At 39.6% G+C, this 19,106-nt stretch overlaps 1 protein-coding gene across 6 annotated transcripts in view; it reads left to right on the forward strand.

Annotated features, from left to right (window-relative positions):
- The first annotated feature begins 665 nt into the window (after positions 1-665).
- The window catches only part of CFI (complement factor I), a 46,291-nt gene continuing 27,850 nt past the window's right edge, over positions 666-19,106 (forward strand). The window contains exons 1-5 of one of the 6 annotated variants that reach the window (XM_084872372.1): positions 666-714; positions 1,066-1,204; positions 10,546-10,593; positions 12,081-12,149; positions 12,539-12,619. In XM_084872372.1, coding sequence (XP_084728498.1) covers positions 1,148-1,204; positions 10,546-10,593; positions 12,081-12,149; positions 12,539-12,619 — 255 coding nt within the window. In that variant the 5' untranslated portion in view covers positions 666-714; positions 1,066-1,147. Of the gene's footprint in view, positions 715-737; positions 1,205-7,145; positions 7,330-7,365; positions 8,413-10,545; positions 10,594-12,080; positions 12,150-12,538; positions 12,620-19,106 lie in introns of those variants that run through there. The other 5 variants (XM_084872371.1, XM_084872374.1, XM_084872369.1 and 2 more) reach the window with 5 other exon arrangements.

Here is a 19,106-nt window from a genome sequence, read left to right on the forward strand (position 1 = left end):
CTTCCTTGAAGAAGGGATCTGGCCCGAAACTGATTTGGCTCAGTGAATAGAGAGTCAGTCTGCGGACTGACGGGTCCAGGGTTCGATTCCAGTCAAGGGCATGTACCTTGGTTGCGGGCACATCCCCAGTAGGGGGTGTGCAGGAGTCAGCTGGTCGATGTCTCTCTCTCATCGATGTTTCTAGCTCTGTTCCTCTCTGTAAAAAATCAATAAAATATATTTAAAAAAAAAAAGAAGGTATCTGGGAAAATCATTTCCTTGTCTTCCAGAGCCCACCATTTACACCTTTTAGATATACTTGCCACATATGCTCCGAGTGGTTCCTTCAAAATTTCAAAAGAAGTAGCCCGACTCCTCTCTCTGCTCATTCCTGCTCCTTCTCCCTTCCTCTCACTGGATCATTCCTAACGCGCATTTTGCACCCACACTTTTCCACCCTCCCTTCATTTCCCCCCCCTCCTCTCCCAAATCTGTCCCACCTCTGCTTCAGGAGAAGCCAAATGGTGACAGCAGAAATTTATTTATTTATTGGGACCAATTAATAAAATTGGTCCCAAATTTATTTTACAAACACACATGAATCCTGCACTGTCATTGGTGCCAGGGCAAGAATACTTGTTTTTAAAAAGTATTTATTTTTGTGCTCAGAGAACACAACTTGAACACAGCAGAGCCAGTGCATGCGAAAAGAGCTGTTTGGTTGAGGAATTTAAGGTATTTGGCATAGCCTTTAATCTGATGCACTTTTACTTTTTGCCATCGCCTAGTCTTCGGCCTTGAGGGGAAATATGATTTATTTTCCTCAAGCACAAAAAGTTATCTTGCGGGGTGGTTTCTGTCCTCCCTAGGAAACAGAACAGAGGCATTATTCAGTAATGAGGTGGGAAATCAGTTTCCTCTGGAGGAAGCACAGTTCCTATTGGTCGCCTCCTTCTGCTGTTTGCTGAAAGACCTTTTTTTTTTTGTTTCAGTTACGGTAAACTCTTTGGACTGTAGCCAAATTCTCTTTGAGTTCAAAAGTACAAAGCTCTTTAGAAGGCTTGATCTTCTTAAATGTTTTTCCAGAGGTTAAAAATTAAATTTGAAAAAAACTATCTGGGGTGGAGAAGCATCCACAGGAGAGACACAGACCCTGAATGTCTCCACCATGAAGCTTGCTCATGCTATCCTGTTACTTTTGTGCTTCTACCTAAGCTTTTGTAAGGTAAGCAATTCAATGTTTATGCAAACTATTTTAAAAAATATTTTAAATATTGTAAAAATACGTAAAAATCTTGAGACATTATTTTTATTTAAAGATCACACCGTTCAGTTACCAACAATGGCAGGATATAGTCAGTAACAGAGACCTTTGCTAGTATCTTGATGAAAGAGCTTTAAGAAATTGCTTTTTTTTGTATGCTTTTATCTGTGCATATGAATTAAACTGAATGAGAATTTTAGCAATATAGATTGTAATTTATAGTAATCATATTCAATAAATAAATATTTTCCTGGTTGGTGTGGCTCAGTTGGTTGAGCGTTGTCCCGTGCACAGAAAGGTCACAGGTTTGATTCCCTGTCGGGGCACACTCCCAGGTTTCAGATTCCATCCTTTGTCCAGCTCCTGTGAGAGGCAATAGATTGATGTTACTCTCTCACATCAATGTTTTTCTCTCTCTCTCAAAAAAAAAAAAAAATCAATACAAAACATATTCAAATATTTACAAAGCTCCTTCTATGTGCAAAGTATAGTGCTGAGCAAATGGCAAAGCTGACCTCTACCTTCAGTCACCTTTTGGTACAGTTGTAGCAAGATGATAGAAATATTCCAAAGAGGGAGTAAGAAACAAGATTTAAATAACATCTGGGGGGAAAAATATAAGGAACTGTTACAAGACAGTATGTATTTATTGCCCCCAAAATGGTGCCAATATCATGTGCCAAGGGACTTCAATGGGAGGAAAAAATCCTTTCTGCTGGGAGATCGGGAAGAATTTATGGACCAAGTAGGATTTGAGCTAGACTTATTTCTGAATTAGATTTGATCCGTGGGGAGATAGGGAAAGTGATTTCCAGCCTGCCCAGTCTGGAGAAACAGCAAGTGCTATGGCAGAAAGATAGCCAAGTACAAGGTGCCTTTCTATCACCAGGTGAATAAACCCATTTGACCAGAGTGGAGACTTTGTGGGCATTCGGGAAGTTAAACTGAAATGGCAGATGGTAGCCCGGTTGGAAAGTCATCTATCAAGCTTAGAAATGTTTAAGACATTTTAGATATTTATTGAAGATTGCCTACTTTGGTGATCATAGCATTTTAAAATATGATTCCAAAAATTGTCTTTGTCTTGGGACAGTTCATAGAAGCAAATATTTAAAGAAAACTATCTAAGAAGTAAGATTTCATACTTCAAGTTTCTTATAACTTCTAAAATATATATGCAAAAAATAAAAATATATATGCAATGTTTATAGCAGAAACCAAATGAAAATAAACTAAATGCTCATTTATAAGAAACAGATTAAATGAGTGCACATCCATAAATGAACCACCATGTACCCATTAAAATGATGCATTCTATATTTACTAAAAAAAAAAAAAAAAAAAAGACCTTACTAAAGTCTGTTTGTTGCCCTAATTGGTTTGGCTCAGTGGATAGAGCATCGGCCTGTAGACTGAAGGGTCTCAGGTCAATTCTGGTCAAGGGCATGTACCTTGGTTGTGGGCACATCTCCAGTGAGGGGTGTGCAAGAGGCAGCTGATCAATGTTTCTCTCTCATCTATGTTTCTAACTCTATTCTTCTCCCTTCCTCCTGTAAAAAAATCAATAAAATAATAAAAATAAATAAAGTCTGTTAAATAAAAAATATACACACATATGTACATATGTATCTGTGTGCATACACACACAAATGTAGCTGCTTAAATAAATGTCAATTTAAAAGTTCTTGGAGAATATATATCAAACAGGTAACAGTTGGGAATCTCTGAGTGATGGGATTACTGGTGACTTATTATTTTCTGTTTTATACATTTATGAATTTTCAGAATTCAGAAATTCTGTCTTACTCATCCTTCACTTTTCTTTTTTAAATTCCAAAAAGTGTGTTGATTTATAATGAGAAAAAAATTGTCTTTTGAAAAATAAAAAAAAAGACATTTCAGCTACATTTTCAGTTCCTGGAACAAAAACAGAATTTTATTAAAAAATAAATAAATAAATAAAAAAAAAAAAAACACACAACAAACCTGAAAATAATAGTTTTCACTTACAAAAAGAAAAAAAAAGCCTCTTTTTTTCCCACTAACCAATAATCCAACAATAAAGTTGTCTTTATTCATTTAACAAACAGCATTTTGAGAGGAGTTACTGTCATATTTGTGAAATTTTCAGAACTTTTAAAAATACTAATTTATAAAAGAAAAATGGAATCTGGGAAGTAACTACATTTAAATGGAGGTTACCATAGGAACAATATGCATGTGTTTAAAGAAGTTCTAAAATGTATCTACATTTTCAAATAAAACAAAATATATACAGCTGGAAGAAATCTTTGTTATTTTGAAAGCTGGGAGCAGATTTCCTTCTAGGTAACAAAGAGCCCTCTCCCTTCTTGTGCTAATGGCAGAGGTGCCGGGAGTGGTATGGACCTGCACTGTCCTGAATAGTGAGATAAGAAGTTGCTGAACCTCCCCAGGCACAGAGGGGCAGAGACTCAGGAGTGAATGGCAGCGAAGTCCAGAGCGCCGAGGGAGAGGCTGCTGTAGGAATAAGCAAGCATCTTGAAGAACAGGGAGGCCAAGTGCTCCAGGCGACATGGCTGTCCACTGGGATGGCTCTGTGCTGTGATACAATCCCTCCCTGAAATCTTAAATATCTCTTTTACTCTAAAACTTGATGATAAATCTAGGTTTAAACGGGTAGCATTTCAGAAAGAAAGAAGGATACTACTGACCTAGACTCTTGATTCCAATAATTATAGGCTGTTGTTCCTTGTGATTAAGCCCTTATCCCAGTGGTCCGCAAACTCATTAGTCAACAGAGTGGCAAATCAAGGCTCACGAGCTGCATGTGGCTCTCGAGCCGCAGAATGCCGACCACTGGACTAGAGTGATGTTCAGCAGAGTGACAAGATGCTGGAAAGAGAAAATGCCCAGGAGGCAACACTCAGTGCAGAGAGGGAGGTCAGTCAAAATGGCAGATTAGGCAAGCACCATAAAAAGACGGAAAAATCAAGCCAACTGTCAGAACTAACCTAGTCAGAACTGGTTATCAGTCAAAGGTCAATAGCACCTAAGTGAGCTCTGAATGAAAGAAAAGGCAACTTTAAAATGGTAAGAGAGTCAAAACAGATTTGGCTCAGTGGATAGAGCATCAGGCTGCGGACTGAAAAGTCCCAGGTTCGATTCTGGTCAAGGGCATGTACTTTGGTTGCAGGCACATCCCCAGTAGGGGTTGTGCAGGAGGCAGCTGAAGGATGTTTCTAACTCTCTATCCCTCTCCTTTCCTCTCTGTAAAAAATCTATAAAATATATTTTAAAAAATGGTAGGAGAGCTTGGTGGCATTTCTACTTACCCTTGCCCCACCATGTCCCCAGCTCAGTGGCTGTCTTGAAGATGGCAATCTGCATTCCCAGTGTGGAACTCTAGTCCCAGCTCTAGAAGGAGCAGAGCAGACTTTATTTTAAAATAAATGCTTGAAAGCCTAACACAATGTATTGTACTTGTCTTTCTTTTACCTAACTCAGAACTGTCAAGTAAACAGCCCACAGCCATCTGGGACAGAATATTACAGTTGAGACATATACTAGGATGCTAAAGCTTGGGAGGAAAAGTTAGGGGAAGAGTATCCATAGGAAATTAGGACATTCAATGGCACCTGTAAATATTTAGGTATTTAGAAATTAACACACATGCCCAGGGCAGGATGCAAACTCAGAAAAGACCTAATAAGACCCTAAGTTTACACCTCTAGGAAATATCTAGGCTCAGTGCAAGCATGAAGTGAAGGTTCAACAGAATTGTAAATGACCTGGCTAAGCTTGAGGGAGTGCTCCAGCACAGAGCCCATTTGCAAAGTCCAGGAGAAGTTTTTTGGTGTTGATTTGAACAGTTTCTTTAGTTCTTTTTCCCTTCCTTCCTTCCTTCCTTCCTTCCTTCCTTCCTTCCTTCCTTCCTTCCTTCCTTCCTTCCTTCCTTCCTTTCTCCTTTATTCTCTTCTCTCTCCCTTTCTCTTTCTCTGACTCTCACTCTCTTTCTCTCTGGCTCCTTATGTTCAAGGAAATCTTTGCCTAAACACTAGCTGAATACAAGGTAAAGGAACAGAGACTTCAAAGACAACACGCAAAAAACAAAGTTCACAAAAACTGTTAAGAAAAGTCACTAAACAAACAGCTACAGTCTGCAGCAATCAAGAAAAGCAAGCTCTGAGAAGAAGAAAGAATATGATTTCTAGAGTAACTACAGTATAATATTAAAAATGTCCAGTCTTCAACAAAATATTATGAAGCATGCAATGAAACAAGAAAATATGGCCTATTCGCAGGAGAAATTAACAGATATGGTCCCTGAGGAAGAACAGACTTTGGACTTCCCAGGCAAAGACTTTACATCAACTATCTTTAATACATTCAAAGGGCTAAATAAAACTGGGAGGAGGGTATGTGAACAAATAGAGCATTTCAATAGAGATAAAAATTATAAAAAGGACTCAGACAAATTCTGAAGCTGAAAAGTGTAATAATGGAAATGAAAACACTCACTAGAAAATGTTAACGACAGATAAGCAGGCAGAAGAGTAAGTAAACTTTAGGATCAGGCAATTAAATTATCCAGTCTCAGGAGTAAAGAGAGAGAAAAAATTACAGGGGCCTAAGAGAACTATAGGACACCATCAAGCATACCGATATATCCATAATGAGAATCTCAGAGGGACAAGAGAGAAACACTTACAGAGAATATCAGAAGAAATAATAGCCAAAACCTCCCAAATTTGAGAAAGAATGGGAATCTACAGTTTCAGGGAGCTTACTTACCCCACAGAAGATAGCATAAAGAAATCCACACCAAGCCACATTATAACAATACTATTAAGGAACAAAAAAAAAAAACACAAAAAAAACCTTGAAAGCAGCAAGAAGAAAGCACCTCATCTTGGACAACAAATCCTCAATAAGATTAGCATCTCTCTCATCAGAAACCACAAAGGACAGAAGATAGTGAGATAACATTTTTAATGTCCTGAAAGAAAAGAACTGTCAACCAAGAATTCTATATTCAGCAAAGCTTTCTTTTAAAAATGGAGAAATTAAGGGGCACCAGAGCCAGTTAGATGGAAGGTCAGTGGTAGAGGAGGATGAGGTGTTTGTCTTCTCTGTCCTCGACTGTTATTCATCTTCCTCTCAGTATACTTCATAATTACATTGTCTGATTTAGAATATGATTATATTAATGCTTGACATTAAGCAAGTAGGTAATTACAGAATTACCAGATTGACCACTATCACTGAATTAATGCTCATTTCATCGCACTGGTTCATCTTCCTTCTCAACTTGCCTGTTGCTACTTGGAATATCTATCACTTCATTATGGTGCCAAGTCGTAACATGGGAGCGTCTGATCCAACAGGAATAAAGAATCGAGGACGGCTGAAGTCACACATAAAATAAGCCATGATCATGATTGGTTTCCACTTGCTCTGTTTCTTCATGTTTCTTTAAAGCATGATTTTAGCTTTGATAAATGGCTGATGCTGGAGAAGTCATGGTTGAAGCCAACCCATACTATAGTATAGTGCACAGATGAGGAGCCAGACACTACTTAAGTCATCCTTAGAAATGTAATCACAGCCGAGACTGGTTTGGCTCAATGGATAGAGCGTTGGCTTGGGCACTGAAGGGACCCGGGTTCGATTCCGGTCAAGGGCATGTACCTTAGTTGCGGGCATATCCCCAGTAGGGGGTGTGCAAAAGGCAGCTGATCAATGACTCTCTCTCATCGATGTTTCTAACTCTCTATCTCTCTCACTTCCTCTTTGTACAAAATCAATAAAATATATTAAAAAACAACAACAACAACAAAAAAGAAATGTAATCACAACAATATATTTTTTCCTCTTTTGAACAAAAGATGGTTTTGCTATATATTTTTACCATATAAAATATTTAAAAAAAAAAAAAAAGTGGAGAAATGAAGACATTCTCAGATGAACAAAGGCTGATGGAGGTGGTTGCTGGTAGACCTGTTCTACAAGAAATGCACCACCAGGAAGGGAGTGCTTCAGGCTGAACAAAAGGACACTGTTCAGGAACTTGAAGCCACTTGAAGAAACAAAGAGCCCCTGAAAAGGTAAATACTTTTGTGTTTATGTAGGTAAATACAAAAGCCATGTTATTTTGCTTTTAGTTCATATCTACTCCTTTTATTTCCTATATGATTTAAAAGGCAAAGGTGTAAACATATATTGTAAATCTATGTTAGCAATGACACAATGTATAAAGATGTAATGTGTGACAATAATAACAGAGTATTATTATTATACTATGGAATTATACAGAGGCTATGAACTATACAGGAGCAGAGTTTTTATATGCTTTTGAAGCTAGATTGGTATTGAAGCAAACAAAATTGCTATAAATTAAGATTTTAAAGTATAATCCCTAAGGTAACCACAAAGAAAATATCTTTAAATATATCCCCCTGCCAAAAAATAAAAATAAAAAAAGAAGAAGAAGAAAGGAAATGAGAAAAGAATCAAAATAGCACTATAAAAAAAATCAACTAAACACACAAAAAAAGGCAATAATGGAGGAAATAAAGAACAAAAAGGTACATGGCATAGAGAAAAAAATAGTAAAAGACAGAGGTAAGACCTCCCTTAGCAATTAATTTAAATGCAAATACATTAAACAGGCAGAGATTGGCAGAATTTATTTTTTTTAAACTATGATCAAGCCATATGCTGTCTACAAAAGACCCACTTTAGATCCAATGACAAATAGCTTGAAAGTAAAAGATTAGAAAATGATATTCCATGCAAATAGCAACCAGCAAGGAGGTGTAGAGTCCACACTAATGTAAGACAAAATTGACTTTAATTGTCTCGTGCTACAAGAGACAAAAAAAAAAAAAAAAAAAGGACATTAGACATGATAAAAGAATCAATTTATTAAAATCCTATCTAATAAACAGGGAATATGCTAATTGACCCTCATGCTGTCACAAAGATGGAGGTGCCCACAGCATACAGGAGGGAATATGCTAACTGACTGCCATGCTCTCAAAGATGGAGGCTCCCACAGCCACAAGATGGCAGTGCCCAGTCCCTTCAGCCCCACCAGGGAGGCAGGTGGCCAGCCATTCCACAAGCATGCCTCCGGAGTTCCAGAGTCCCTTCAGCCCCTCAGCTACCCAGGGCCACCCAAGGCTCAGGTAAGCAGGGCTGGCTGAGGCTTGTGCTGCGGCAGTGGTAGCAGCAGAGGTGTGATGGGAGCATCGCCTTCGCCTGATCACCAGGTTGCCTCCCGCCTGAGGGCTCCCAGACTGTGAGAGGGGGCAGGCCGGGCTGAGGGACCACCCTCATGCACCAGGCCTCTAATATATAATAATTATGAAAATATACACACCAAACTTTAGAGCTCCAAATATACTAGTATGATTAAAACATTGACACAACTGACGGGAGGCAAAGACAACTCTATAATAATAGTTGGAGACTTCAATACCTCACTTTCTATAATGGATAGAAAACCTAGACACAAGATCAAAAAGAAAATAAAGAACTTTAAGAGTACTAAAGCCAAACTGATCTAACTAAATATGTATATACCACTCCATCCAAAAAGAGCAGAATACACACTTTTCTCAAGTTCACATGAAATATTCCCCAGGATGTACACTATATGTTAGGCCACAAAGCATGTCTCAATAAGTTTTAAAATGTTGAAATGATATGAAGTAGTTTATCTAAAGACAATGGAATAAAACTATAAATCAGTAACAGGAAAACTGGAAAGTTCACAGATGTATGGAAATTAAACAACATTCTCTTAAACAACCAAAGGCCAAAGAAATCACAAAGGAAAATATAAAACCTTAGAGATAAATGAAAACAAAAATACACCATACCAATACAAATGGGATGTGGCAAAAGGACATGTGCTCATAGAGAAATTCAGAGGAGTAAATACCTATAACAAAAACAAAACGGGGGGGAGAGGGGGCAGAGACCTCAAAACAATCTATCTTTATACCTTAAAGGACTAGAAAAAGAAGAGCAAGCTAAATCCAAAGCTGGGAGAATATTATCTTTAAAACAAATAATATCTTTAAAATAAAGTGTATTATTCTTTTTTATTCATGTATTTAAACATTGTTAAACTATAATATTATTATTCATTTTTACCACAGACCTATATAGAGGTATAATTTTTCCCCCTTTTCTGTAAGTACATTAATATAGTTAAAATATTTATCTATTACTTTTATCCATATTTGTATTGTACTAAGTATTTGATTTTTACAGGCATAATTTCATAAATATCTATATATACAGTAGCCCCCACCTTGTTCATGGGGAATATGTTCTAAGAACCCCAATGAATGTCTGAATCTGCATATAGTACTGAACCCTGTATATACTATATTTTTCCTATGTATACATACCTATGATAGAGTTTAGTTTAATTTATAAATTAGGCATAGTAAGAGATTACCAACAATAACTAATAATAAAATAGAACAGTTTTAACAATATATTATAATCTAAGTCAAGTGAATGGCTTTGGTCATTGTTAAGTTACTTGAGCAATATAACATTAAGTTATTTAAACACTGCAGTACCACTGACAGTTGATCTGATAATGACTAACTAGTGGGTAGCATATAGTATAGTGTGTATATGCTGGACAAAGGGTAATCCTTATCCCTGGTGGGACAGAGTAGGAGCACAATTTATAAAACTTATAAGTTACATAATTCTGGAATTTTCTATCTAATATTTTGGAATTTCAGTTGACCACAGATGAGTGTAACTGCAGGAAGTGAATCTACTGATATGGGGTTCTTCTTTGGTAGGCTGGCCATGTTCTTCTCAGAATATATGACAGAAAAGCAAAAGGATAAAACCAGTTGCACAAACATCTCTTCCGTCACATCTTCTGACATCCTATTGGCCAAAATAAGTCTCAGTGCCAGGCACAGGGTATAGAGGCAATAAGATGCACCCAGTCCCAGGGAGAGGCACAGGTCAGGACAGAGATGAAGGGAGGATAGAAGAATTGGGGCCATATGCAATCTACCACAATCCCATCGTTATAGCATTTGTATAGGATCTTAAATGTTCCTTTGTGCCCTCCCATGTATTTTCATTTGATCCTCACGACAACTCTGTGAGGATATTATTTTTATTTTCCACATTTTATAGAAAAAGAAACAAAATCAGGAAGGTGAAGTCACAGCTAGTTAGCAGTAGAAGGGATCTTTCTACTTGTTCATAAAAAGCAGTAGGATGGAAAGCAGTGGCCTTTGCCTCGTTTTGAGCATTTTTTGTTTGTTTGTTTATAGGATGAAGAACAAAAACCTGTAAAATTGAATCCGAGGAAGATACCAAAGGTAATGCTGGGGTTGACTAGGAGACTGTTTCTTATTTGCTTTCCAATGGCCTACCATGTATTAGATTGACTGTCAGTGCTACTGCAGTGTTTAAGTAACTTGATAATGTTTATATTGCTCCTCACAACAGCTCTGGGGACATTATTTTTATTTTCCACATTTTATAGAAGAGGAAACAGAATCAGGAAGGTGAAGTCACAGCTAGTTAGCAGTAGAAGGGGACTTTCTAATTGTTCATAAAAAGCAGTAGGGGCCAGGCCCGGAGTGGCCGGGCCCGGAGCAACCGGGCCCAGAGCAGCTGGGTCGGGTGCGGCCAGGCCCGGAGCAGCAGCAGCCAAGCCCGGAGCAGCTAGGTCGGGAGCTGCAGTGGCCAGACCTGGAGCAGCTGGTTGTGGAACGGACCAGAGCAACAGAGGCCAGGCCCGGAGCAGCCAGGCCCGAAACAGCTTGTTCCTCGCCTGCCCCCGACCCAAGGCTGCCTCTCAGACATGGCTGGAAACTTTTGGGGGAACTTGAGGGTCTGCTGAATCAAGTGATGAAGACTTAGATCTGGATGTGTTGAGTTAGTATAGCGCTGGGATGTTGATCTGTGAGTGCCTTGTGTGGGGCCTGGATGAGGTTGGTTGATCTATTTGGAAATGTCTTTTGTGTGAAGTGTATCCTTGGGCATGTGGAGGTATTATTGATTTGAGAAAATGCTAAGTAACTGATTTACTATCTGAAAAATTTAAAGTTCTGAAAGTTTAAGGTCTCTTGCCAAAAAGAGATTTTAAAGCTATCACCTTAATTTTAATGGAGAAAGGGAATGACAAGCCCTTCCCACCCAGAACAGGTAATCCAATTCCAACCAGCAGCTATGTTTAAACAATGTGTCCATTTACATTTGAATGGCTACACCTTTTGACAGCCTACGGGCAAGTTTACATGTAAACAAGTTTGCTCTCAATTCCCAGGGCAGAAAAAAAACAAGGTTTAAAATTATTAGATTTTAAAATTTATTCTTAGAAGTGTAAAAGTTTAGGGGAGAAGAAATGAGGAACCTTTGTAATAATATGAACAATAAAGATTGATTAAAAAAAAAAAAGAAGTGTAAAAGTTTATTAATTAAAAAACAACAACAACAACAACAACAAAAAGGAGATTGAAAAACCTGATGAACAATAATAGCTGTTCATTATAGTAGAGTCTGCGATATGGGAGGGGATTGGACTGACTGCTCTGGGGGTGGACTGACTGCTCTGGGGGGAGGGGGGGAAAGGGAGGGAGGAAGAGACTGAACATAAACTGTGCACCTATGGATGAGGACAATGGGGTGTGGGGAGGGGGCGGAGGGTGGGGTGGGAACCTGGTGGAGGGGGGAAGAAATGAGGAACCTTTGTAATAATATGAACAATAAAGATTGATTTTAAAAAAAGCAGTAGGAAGGGAAAGTAGTGGACTTTTCCTCGCTTTGGGCAGAGTTGAGCATTTTTTTCTTTTGTTTATAGGATGAAGACCAAAGCCAAAAAAAACAGAGTGAGGGGAGGAGACCAGACCAGCAGGGGAGGCCAGCAGAGGTAAAGCCTGCTGGGGTTGTCTAGGAGACTTTCCTATTTGCTTTCCAATGGCCAACCATCTATCTAAAATGGTTTCATGTAGTCCTTTCTAGAACAAAAAAATAAAATTTATCTCAAAATAATTGTTACATCATTACAAATACCAAAAAAAAAACAACCCACCACCCCCGCTCCCCCTCCCCCCCCCCCCCCCCCGCAAAAAATAAGTCCATATACACAAAAAGCAGCCTCTGCTAAAGAAGTTAAATCACGTTTTATAGATGACTAGGCTATAGTAGTAATTGCTAACATTTTTTAATATGTGCTCCCAGGATATGTGAATATATTTACTTTTTTTTAATCTGAGTGGCCAGATTTGTTTTTTAATATACTTTATTGATTTTTTACAGAGAGGAAGAGAGAGGGACAAAGAATTGGAAACATCGATGAGAGAGAATCATCGATCAGCTGTGGATGTGCCCGAAACCAAGGTATATGCCCTTGACCGGAATCTAACCCGGGACCTTTCAGTCCACAGGCCGACGCTCTATCCACTGAGCCAAACCAGTTTTGGCTATATTTACTTTTAAATAATAAAACACTGCTGTACAAATAAATGCACCATAAACACAAACCACAGTTTGAACACAAAAGTAATATTTTAATAATTTTCACCATTAATCTTTAATGGGATAATGTCACTAAATACACTTCATTCGTTTTGATATTTTTCATTTGATCTTAATGGCATATTGCATATTAGCTGGAAAAGGTACCTCACAAAGAGCAGCCTACACAATTAAGCACATAGGGAGAGATTCATCATTAATGATAGTGGATGTAAGTCTATATTTCCAATAGTCTGACTAGGGGGCAGGCTGGCTTTCTGTTATAGATGAACAGTTTTGCATTTCTTTTAACCCCATAAGGTGGCTGATGAGCAGCTTCTACTGTGGTTAGAAGTATAGACTGTCATTTTCTTATTCTCTGGTGCTGCATTTTGATATTATTTTCAATCCAGCATTCATTTCTCTATAAGAATGTCTTAGCCACTGTCCATTTGTGATCACATTAAAGATCATGTTAAGTAAAAATAGACCATATAGTCTATAATGTTCCTTTATCAAGCACATGTATGTGAACTTCTGTCTTAAAACAAAAACTCTCTTGCCTTGGCTGGGTAGTTTAGTTGGTTGGAGATTCAATTCCCACTAAGGAGTGTACAGGAAGCAACTGATCAATGTTTCTCTTTCACATCAATATTTCTCTGTGTGTGTGTGTGTGTGTGTGTGTGTGTGTGTGTGTGTATTTCCCCTCCCTTTCTTTCCTCCTTTCTCTCTCTAAATATTAATAAACCTATCAGGTGAGGATTTTTTTAAAAACCCACTCTTAACCTCATAGCCCCCTTCAATTATCACCCCATTTTACACAACACTCTCAAAAATATCCTCTGCTCAATTTCTCTTGAACCCAATCTTTCTTGAACCCATTGCAGCAGAATTCCATTCCTCAAGGTCACCATCTTACTAGAGATGCATTAGACACCTCTACGAAATATTTCAAATTTTCTCCTTCCTTCTCTTTGCCTCTGTGCCACCCTTCTCTAGTTATTGGTCTGTTACTGCACTGGCCACATCTTCTCATCTCCTCTACTAACTCTTCCACATCTGCCCAACCTCTAAATGTGGGAGGGCTCACACCCTCCAATGGCTTCGCATTCCATTCACAGAATAAGCCAAAGTCTTTACAGCAGCCCACAAAGTTCCATTTGGCCAATTGCCTGCCCCTCCCTACTCTGACCTCCCATCCTCCTGCTCTCCCTCCAGCCACTTACTCTCCTCCAGCCACACTGATCCTGCAGACCAAGAGGGCACCACACTGCACATACGCTTCCACCGCACAGCTTTCCCCTAGCTGTTTCCTCTGACCATGACTCTTCATCTCTAGATATCTGCATGGCTTGCTCACTCACCTTCAGGTTTCTGCTGAGGTAAACTTCTCCCCAAAGTCTTCCCTGACAACTCTATACGATATAGCAATCCTCCACCCACCCCCCACTCCACCATCTCTATCTTTCTCACCCTACATAGCATTTGTCACCATATGTCATACTAGGTAAGCTCTTTCACTTGGTGCTGTTCATACGTGTGGCCTCAGAATACAGGATAGGGCCTTTCACATAGTAGGCTCTCTATAAATATTGAGTGAATATGTTATGAATGCAGGAACAAGTCCCAGTCTATATTTAAATATTTATAAAGATTATTTTCTTCCTACTTTTTCAATAAAACATATAAATTAATACCGTGGTCAGCAAACTGTGAATCACAAGCCACATGTGGCTCTTTGGCCTCTTGAGTGTGGCTCTTCAACAAAATTCCATGACCTAGGCGAGCCTATTTTGAAGAAGTAGTGTGAGAAGAAATTTAAGGTTAAGAAATTTGGCTCTCAGGAAAGACCAAGATGGAGGTGTAGGTGAGCAACTAATCTGCCTCACACAACAATTTCAAAACTACAACTAAAAGACAAAACGTCTATCACCCAGAACCACAGGAAAGCTGGCTGAAAGAGAAAGGAACACAAGCGCCAAAGAGCTGAAAAGCTAGGTATGGAGGCACACGAATCAGGCTGGTGGCGGGCAACTGGGGGAGTGGATTTTTTTCAACCAGAAGAAAAACAAGGTCCCGATCACTTTGAAATCCAGTTTCTGGGGATACGCGGGGGACCCAGACATCTCCGGGGAGAAGCTGGTCTGTCAGCCATTGGGTCCGAAAGTGAGGGTGACTTTTTTTTTGCAGAGGTTCACGTAGCAATCATTGTTTACTGCACTGGAGTGCGGGGACTTGGAAACTCGGAAAGGTAGAGATGGCTGACGGGAGCCATCACTGTTTGCCACGCCCCAGCCTAGTGACATCCTGAGCCCCTGCCCCGCCCTGAGGCCCTGCCCCACCCTGAGGCCCCACCCCACACATTCTACAAACCCGCCTAGGCTCCACACAGCTGCTTTTGCATAAGCAGCGAAAATGTGAGAAAAGAAAGGAGATCTCAAACAAAAGAATAGATAAAAACAAAAGACTGGATATAGAGTTCAAAACCACAGTTATAAGGTTTTTCAAGAATTTCCTAGAAAAGGTCGATAAATTTAACAAGATGCTTGAGGATACGGAAAAAAAAAATTAAACCAACTAGAAATTAAACATACACTGACTGAAATAAAAAATATTATACAGAGACCCAAAAGCAGACTAGAAGAACACAAAAATCAAGTCAAAGATTTGGAATACAAAGAGGCAAAGGACACTCTTCCAGAGAAGCAAGAAGAAAAGAGAATCCAGAAAATTAAAGATAGTGTAAGAAGCCTCTGGGACAACTTCAAGTGTACCAACATCAGAATTAGGGGGGTGCCAGAAGAAGAGAGAGAGCAAGATACTGAAAACCTATTTGAAGAAATAATGTCAGAAAACTTCCCCCACCTGGTGAAAGAAATAGACTTACAAGTCCAGGAAGCACACAGAACCCCAAACAAAAGGAATCCAAAGAGGACCACATCAAGACACATCATAATTAAAATGCCAAGAGCAAAAGACAAAGAGAGAACCTTATAAGCAGCAAGAGAAAAACAGTTAGTTACCTAGAAGGGAGCACCCATATAATTATCAGCTGATTTCTCAACAGAAACTATGAAGGCCAGACGGGAGTGGCAAGAAATATTCAAAGTGATGAATAGCAAGAACCTACAACCAAGATTACTCTACTCAGCAAAGTTATCATTCAGAATTGAAGGGCAGAAGATCCAAGATGGCTGTGCAGGTAAACACCTAGCCGCAGCCACACACAACAATTTCAATAAAATACAACTAAAATATAAAATGGACATTACCCAGAACTACAGGAAAGTCGACTGACTGGAAATTCTACAATGAGAAGCAAGGAGAAAACCAGAAGGAAGCGCGGAAGAGCTGGAAAAGCCCAAGGTACGGAGACACGCGGCACGCGGAGAGGATGGAGCCTGAGAGGAGGGAGGCCGAGTGCCTGGCTGGCGTTCCCTAGTGGGAAGGAGATAAAACTCCAACTGTGTTGGGCCCCAGTTCTGACTGCTCTGAACCCCGGTTCTAGGCCAGACCCTGGGGACCCAGGCTCATCCAGAGGGAGCTGGGCTGTAAGGCGGAACCCCGGGGGAGCAGCGAAAGGAGGTCCTGGTGGCGCGCACATTGCACGCAGAGAAGGGACAGTCGGCTGTGCCGAGGGATTGCCCTGGCCGGAAGGAGACTGGGGCTCCAGTCTGCTCTGAACGCCATCTCCAACTCCACTTACAACTGAACTGAACCCCAATACAGGGCTCATTGGGGGAGAGCATAGACTGTTTGGTAGCAGGCAAAAATCTAGGGCACCTTTCTCTCAGAGGCCCTTGCAACGAGTACTGAAAGACCCTCAGACCCAGAAACCGCATAGGGCGGGGCTGACGGAAGCCAAGGCTGTAGGCTCCACCCTGAAATCCCGTCCCATCTGTAACTGCGAAATGCGACAACGAAATAGATCACAAACGAAAGAAATGGAGGACAAAAAGCGACTGGATATAGAGTTCAAAACTACGCTTATAAGGTTTTTCAAGAATTTCCTAGAAAAGATCGATAAGACCTATGAGGAAATGAAAAGGAATCAACTAGAATTAATAAGGAGTCAACAAGAAATGATAAGGGATCAACAAGAAATAAAGAATACATTGTCTGAAATAAAAAATATTATACAGAGTCCTAAAAACAGAATGGAAGACCACAATAATCAAGTCAAAGATTTGGAACATAAAGAAGCAGAAGACACTCCTCCACAGAAGCTAGAAGGCAAGAGAATCCAGAAAATTGAAGATAATGTAAGAAACCTCTGGGACAACTTCAAGCGAACCAACATCAGAATTATGGGGATCCCAGAAGATGAGAGAGCAAGATATCGAAAACATACTGAAAGAAATAGTGACAGAAAACTTCCCCCACCTGGTGAAAGAATTAGACTTACAGAATTGAAGGGCAGATAAAAAGCTTCACAGATCAGAAAAAGCTAAAGTAGTACATCACCACAAAACCAGTATTATATGAAATGCTAAAAAATGTTCTTTAAAAAGAGGAAAAAGAAGAAAAAAGTAAAGATAAAAATTATGAACAACTAATACATATCTATCAACAAGTGAATCTAAAAAGTCAAGTGAATTAAAAATCTGAGGAACAGAATAAACTGGTGAATATAATAGAATCAGGGGCATAGAATGGGAGGAAATTGATAATTCTCAGGGATAAAGGGGTGTGTCTGTGTGGGGGATACGGAAAGAGACTGGACAAAAATCATAACCTATGGATGAGGACAGCGGGGGGGAGGGGGGGCAAGGGGGGGAGGTAAGGGCAAAGGGTGAGGTGGAGACCAGGTGGAGGGGAGCTATGGCGGGGGGGGGGGACAATTGTAATAATCTGAACAATAAAGATTTATTAAGATTTTAAAAAATCTTTTATTCTCATTTCATTGGAACATGCAGCAATTGTTTTTTAAAGCCTGTGTTCAGTCTCCCAGTCTAAGCACAGGACCAATGAAAAGGGTTAGCCTATACTCTGCTTCCATTTCTTCGCCTCCCATTCTGGCCTCAACTCACCAAGGTTTGGTTTCTGCCTCTACCACTCAACTAAAACGAGTCCCTTGACGGATCCCGATGGCCTTTGCTCATCAAATTCAGCAGCCTTTTTTCACTCTTCATCCTCTGAAGCTCTCTGCAACATTAGACACGCTGAGCAAGGGAAGCAAAAAAATCTCTTTGGCTTTCCCCACATCTTCAGCTCCTTAAATGTAAATTGTCCTCCATGTTCTGTCTTTGTTTGTGTGTTTTTTTCACCATTCCCTCCATGAATATCAGGCCCATCAGCCCCTAACATGAGTCTCAGCGAGGAGAAAGAAGAAGCTTTCAACTAAAATGAAGGTTAGAGTTTCAGTGGTTACACAGAGCTGGGCATTGTAATTGCTGTTGTATTATTGTTCCTGGTACTAAGTCTTTTAACTTGTTGTCTTGGCTCTAATCCAGTGGTAGGCAAACTGCGGCTCTCAAGCAACATGCAGCTCTTTGACCCCTGGATTTTTTAGCTTAGGAGTATCCTAATTAAGTTAACAGCAATGTACCTACCTATATAGTCTAAGTTTAAAAAATTTGGCTCTCAAAAGAAATTTCAATTGTTCTGTTGATATTTGCTCTGTTAACTAATGAGTTTGCCAACCACTGCTCTAATCTAAGGGTGACTGAAAAGTTATGACATTTGTCCAAGTTTCTATGCAAACATCAAGGAGAAATGAGACCTCAGAAAGATCTAAACTTCAGATTCTAAAGGGATAAAGGGGAGTCAAGTTGATTTCTTCTTGCACCCAATTAAAATACCACCATTTCAATATAAGGGTGATATATAAAAGAGTGACAGTCACTGCTCTAGGAGATAAGTAACCATAAAATTTCAACTTTACTAAGTGGTACATGGAACCATGAAAAGTGTGTAACAGATAGATTTCATTTGAGGTGAATGTTTCAAAAGGCAGTATATTGAATGACCTATTTGTCCAATTTTCTTGTTTCTATGGCTATTTATTAAAGTTTATTGAAAAGCACATTGGATAAGATGACTTGCATGACTTTTACAGAATTTTGCATGGCTTTATTCAACTGGTTTTTGTCTGTCTTCATAATAACAGTTGGACATGTTTTGCTTTGTTTCTGCACCAGCTTGCTGTGACCACAGCTTGGGGGCACTGAGAGGAAAGGGAGCCTGAGTTGCTGGGGGCTGGGGAGACTAGAGGACAGAACGCCCATCTCTAGAGGGGGTGGCCAGGGCATAGAAAGAACACTGGCTTTCCACAACTGACTTTTGGCGCAATTGGCCTGTTCCCAGCTCTCATCGTATTTCTCTGGATTCCTGCAGGTCTACTTGGCTTTTCCCCTCTCTAATCCATTTC

This window comes from Pipistrellus hanaki (assembly GCF_964339955.1).
Source record: "Pipistrellus hanaki genome assembly, chromosome: 1".
NCBI lineage: Eukaryota > Metazoa > Chordata > Mammalia > Chiroptera > Vespertilionidae > Pipistrellus > Pipistrellus hanaki.